At 43.2% G+C, this 5,558-nt stretch overlaps 1 protein-coding gene across 1 annotated transcript in view; it reads left to right on the top strand.

The window, feature by feature from the left end:
- rpain (RPA interacting protein) overlaps positions 1–3,535 on the top strand; it is a 4,111-nt gene extending 576 nt beyond the window's left edge. The window contains exons 2-7 of the mRNA XM_062551429.1: positions 1–161; positions 246–318; positions 426–540; positions 1,674–1,737; positions 2,646–2,789; positions 3,046–3,535. The exon at positions 1–161 is cut by the window's left edge and continues 19 nt beyond it. Of these exons, the coding sequence (XP_062407413.1) occupies positions 1–161; positions 246–318; positions 426–540; positions 1,674–1,737; positions 2,646–2,789; positions 3,046–3,075 (587 nt within the window). The 3' untranslated portion in view covers positions 3,076–3,535. The remainder of the gene's footprint in view (positions 162–245; positions 319–425; positions 541–1,673; positions 1,738–2,645; positions 2,790–3,045) is intronic.
- Positions 3,536–5,558: the final 2,023 nt, after the last annotated feature.

Below are 5,558 nucleotides of genomic sequence, written 5' to 3' on the forward strand. Positions count from 1 at the left end.
AGAATAGTCGCTCTCGACTGCTGGACAGATACCGCCAGGCGGGAGAGAGCGATGAGTCCGGTAAGGGATCCATGGTCGAGGAGATCATGCAGGAAGAGTGGAGTGCCCTGCAGACGTCTGACGGAAGCCTGCCATCGCCTTGGAGCCACGTTGGCATAGACGTACGTTGAGCACCATGAACGTACTAGGCCTATGTTAAAGGTTTGAGATGTTATCCTGAACGGTCATTCTTCTTGTCTATGCAGTTGTTTGGAGCTGTAAAGCAAGACGATGAGTTGGCGGTCCTTCAAGAAATTCAACAAGAACTTCTAGCAGAAGGTTTGGGTTTACTGACCAGTACATACCAAGATCACATCTGTTTCAGTTTCCAGGGTATGCCCTACTGGAAAACCATATTTCAATGATCATTTCTTTGTCTCGGTCAGAGCTTGCCATATTGGAGGATTACCACAAGAACATGCAGTTTGAGGAGCAGTCTTTGATTGCACTGGTGGAGGGAATGGAGAACACTAACCTCATCATCTGTCCTGTCTGTTTCACGTGAGTACCTACCATTTCGCAACAAGAGGCAACTGGGTTTGGGACCATTATGGTGTGGGTAACAAGAATTATTGACACAATAGCTGGCTTTCGGTTGTTTGATGTGAATAGAATAGGACGTCTGAAGTGGAAAGATTGTCATGAAATCTTCCAAGTCAAATAAACCAACCGAAATGTACCCAGGAGGCTATACTCAAGGGTTAGTTGGAAAGACTTGGTTGAGGTTTTGACAATCTGGCTACACGCAGCATAGGGAATTGCTGTGGTAATGGTTGGACTTACCCAAATAAAAGCCCGTCAGGTGGAGTCTTTGTGGTGTTTGATTTCCAAATGACTCTTCCAGAGCATATTTTCAACAAGCTTCTCAAGGAATCTTTGTGGGTGGAGTAGGGTAGGTAGGGTTTTGAAAAATATCGGGCAAGCTACTTATTCAAAGTGGCCATGAAGTCAAGTATTTCACTCTGTAGTCTAAAGGGACAATAGTCCAAATTGGGTGGCACAATGCCAACCAGCTGCCCCTTCCCGTCATTGTGCCGCAGTGACACACATTTTTTTTTTAAAGTCCTAGTCCAGTGACTTTGAGGTCAAGTCTCAAGTCTCTGAGGGGCAAGGTCAAGTCTCAAGTCTTTTGTCACGAGTCCAAGTCGAGTCCCAAGTCTCTGGACCCCTGATTTGTCCCCAACACTGTATTGTTACAGCTTATGAATTCAAAGCAGCCATCCATACAGTACAGTATCAAAATCATTTGTAGGATAACTTTATGGGGTTTCTGCTTGGACATTGTATAGTCTACTCTTATGCTACTTAACACATTCCTTTAACTTTTGGATCTGGTGAAATATTAGCCAAAGTCTGTCACATTATCATATTATGGCCATCTATATACCTATGCAATCTTCCCGTTCCTGGTGTTAGAATAACACTTTGCGATGGTTAGCTTGTCACCCTTGATGATATATCACGTGTGTGTGTGTGTGTGTGTGTGTGTGTGTGCGCGCGCGCATCCTTAAGGGAATGGCAACATGCTAATAAACTACATACTGTAGGGGGCAGGGGGAACAGTCCCATGGTCATTAGACCATGCACAATTAGAGATGCGTTTCCTGACTTTTGGGTTTGTATTTTAATTTCAGACACAATCTGACTGTGACCAGCCATTTCATCTCTTGTTCTTGTGGCCTGTACATCAACACTCTGGTACGTCCCCTTCAATGCTTCAAATTAAAAGCTTAATTGAATCTTTAAATTAAACAGCTTACCGTGAGCTGTATCCAATTGTGTTCTAATAAACTCCGGGTTCGCGAACTACATTGTTGGTGCTTCGTTTTATGTCTAGAGATCCGGAGCAAGCTACTAGGTCAGTAGATATTCAGTGAATGTTATTAATCAAATTTTACTAATTTCTAGCATCTATTTTCATTGTCTGTGTTCTGTATGAAATTAGTTTCGATATTTTATATTCTACAACCGAAACCCATTAGAAAACACATGATTACATTAAAATGTATGTAGTGGAAAACATAGGCTAACATTTCATCAAGACACTATGCTTTCTGTTGTGCAGTCAGAATTAATCTGCAAAACTCTGCCTCTGTCTGTTGGGTTAGATCTGGGAACGGTCCCAATAGTGTGAAACCTCTGAGCTTGCCTATGTTTGACAGAAGTTAAATTAATGGTCCATTTCCTGGGCACTGATTAAGTCTAGTCCTAGCCTGCATTGGGAACATTCACTCTTTCACTACATAGTGCACTATGGAGTGAATAACCACTTTGTTATTTACCAATAGTGCACTGTGTAATGGATAACCATCTAGTTATTCACCAATAGTGCACTGTGTAGTGGATAACCATCTAGTTATTCACCAATAGTGCACTTTGTATCGGATAATCACGTAGTTATTCACCAGTAATGCACTGTGTAGTGGATGTTCTTGACACAGATGTAGATCTAAAAGCTGTTTTCTAGTGGTGTTATCCTTTTTCTTTTAGTCTAGGACTGGGTAGAGAAGCTGATCCAGCTCTTGACAGTTTGTTTTTTCAGTGTTTTTCTATATGTTTGCTTGCGTTTGTTTTGAAGAATCCTATTTCCATTTTTCCTACCCCAGGGCCGAGGCGTGAGCCCTGAGATGCTGAGGTCTCTCCTGGAGCAGCAGGTCACTCAGCACACAGACTCCGAGTGCCCCCACAACCCCGTCTTCTCCATGGTGACCAACATGGACGGCTCCTCCAACCTCATGGCCAGTTGTGGGGTCAGTAGAGCTGCAGCAATTAACCAGTTTTCAATTCTTAAAAAAATAATTAACTTTTTTATCATCAATCCATTATTTGTGCAACTTGATGTGGGTTAAAAAAAAAGTGTTGTCTTCAGTTTCTCACTCATTTCTCTGTCTCTCTCTGTCTCTCTCTCTCTCTCTCTCTCTCTCTCTCTCTCTCTCTCTCTCTCTCTCTCTCTCTCTCTCTCTCTCTCTCTCCCTCCCCCCTCTCTCGCTCCCCCTCTCTCCATAGGCTTGTGATTACCTCTCCGTTGTTCTCTGAACACGTCCTGTCTGCTGGGCTCCATTTTACGGAGTGTCTTCGTTTAGAAAATCAGTTACATTTCTGTGAAATAGTACAGCTTTGACCCTCTTGCTATATTGAAAAGCACTACAGCAGAACCTTAGCGTGCACAGAATGGGACTACGATGTGTGTGCTTTTTGTATCTGTGTTCTGTACTGAGCTTCGTGTGTTGGAGCTCATTTATTTAGGGGGTTGGGGGGGTGGGGGGTGGGTCTGTTCTATGAATGGGCCCGTAGTATGTGGGGCATCTGAACTATGTGCCAAAAGGTAAACTTCAGACTAATCCTCCTGAAACCTCCCTGTGTTTCAGTTGCATTGCACCATCCTCAGCTGCTTCCGTTTACAGTGTAGATCAAATGCACGCTAATGATTGTCCGTCTTATTTATCTGTATGTCACTACTTTTAAAGATTTAATAAAGATGTTATTTTTAACTAAATGTGATTTTGGTGTGGATGTCTGATTGGCCTGATGAGTAGGCCTGATCTCAAAGGGCGGTGTTGGAATGAACGGTGTTCGAATGAAAGCTGAGTGAGACTGTCAGGCAATACCTCCCCCAGCAGGTCTTTCATGTAGGTTTTGCCATTTAACGTGAAGCCAGTGAAAGGCATGAAATTCATTCCATGTGTCAAGTATGTGCTGTCGTGCTTTGCTAGCTAGCTTTGCTATAGCGAAAGCTAGTCAAAAGAAGCTATAGATGTTGTTTGGTTAATAGGTACTGGACCTTCCCACTTTACTAGCTGTTTCTGTCTGCAACTTAACACCGTCTACACACAAGGGCTTGTGCAGGCCACGTTTCTTTTTTTCTCTGTCTATTGTCATAGAAACTTAAGTGAACATGTTGACATGGCACACAGGTGAAATGACTGGTAGCATTTCTTGTTATGTAAAAAAAAAAAGCGAAACGCATGAACTGTGCTCCAAAGCCTTGGGTCGGTTATGTTGACATTCACCTAATTATACAGTAGATAGGAGAGACCAGTTTAGCCAGTAGTGCACCCCTCCTAGGGATGTTTGAAGAGTTACTGAGTGAGATCGTATATGCTTACGACAGTATGTATGGAGAAGAGCATTTGTGCGATTTAGACAGAGGGTGTGTGTGTGAGAGGGAGAGAGAGGGTGAAAGATGGATGTAGACTGGATTAGGGGTGTGTGCATAAGCTGTAAATGTGGTCTTCTGTCAACAGTTGTGTCACAGCAGACCTCCGTGCGTCAACCACTCACTCACCCAGGCCAGCACATGCTTCCAGTAGCTCATTATGCAGCCATTATGTACTCCACAGCGTATCGCCAGCTTAGCTGACCCCCCTGGTATTTACATTACAACAGAGGCCAGTCACCACTTATCTAATACATAGTCAAGTCCATAATACACACATAGTTATAGGATAACCCAGCATTCTGTGACTAGTCTGCTTTTACCGTTTTGGAAGTTTTTTTTTTGTTTTTTTTTGTGAATCTGACATTTGTTTTTGGGTTTAAAAGCTAAAAAAAAAAGTCAAAGGTGCCTAGAAGTGAGAGAAGCAGAGTTCTGAGATGTTCCTCCGAGTGGAACAGTTTAGTTGGATTATTTCTGTTCGACTTGACATATTGCCTTTGGTTTCAGGCTCTTGTTTTTTTTTTTTATTGTTTGGTTTGGTCATGAGGTGATAACAGGTTGTCCTGTAAGGTGACTCTGGGAGATCGCGTCGCCCGTGTCTCATAGCTGCGTTGGTATTACCCAACTGTGTCAACATAACGTGAACACATCCCAACCCAACTTAGGCGCACACACAACAGAAACTCAGCCAGGTGTTAGCATGGCCGCAGCTTGCCTGAAGAGTTATGCAACACTGTTGACCTTTCAGCTGGAAAAAGATGCCCTGGATTTGGCATTGAAGAGGAGAGGGAGAGAGAGAGAGTGTGTGTGTGTGTGTGTGTGTGTGTGTGTGTGTGTGTGTGTGTGGATTCCAGGCATCACTGGAGATCCTATGGTTGCCATCCAGCAGCGATATTTGATCTTTGTTTTGAGCTGGTTTATGTGCGTCTTCTTGAGTACACTGATCTTTCCAACAGGAGTCAGACTAGCAATAGACTCGTTTATGCAATGAGATGCATAAGCCAGTGTGTCTCATGGACTAGTTTATATTTATCTTCTCTCTCTCTACACACACACACACACACACACGCACACACACACGCACACACCATTTCCACTGCTTTGACATAATGCACTCACACACACAAAATATATCTCAAGTTATTCATATTATGCATTCTTTATTATTATGCATCATCGTTTGATGCTGGTTTGAGTCCAAGGTGTATTTGAATCTCTCTCTCTCTAAAAAAAAGAGCCAGTACAAATGGCACAATAGATCATAGTCCCAAACAAAAACTCTTGCTCTGCGCCTACCCATTTGTACCCCAAAGCCTAATGCGCTGAGTCAGGTAGCCTAGCAAGGCACAACAGGAGACAGTGC

This window comes from Sardina pilchardus, chromosome 12, assembly GCF_963854185.1.
Source record: "Sardina pilchardus chromosome 12, fSarPil1.1, whole genome shotgun sequence".
Classification (NCBI taxonomy): domain Eukaryota; kingdom Metazoa; phylum Chordata; class Actinopteri; order Clupeiformes; family Clupeidae; genus Sardina; species Sardina pilchardus.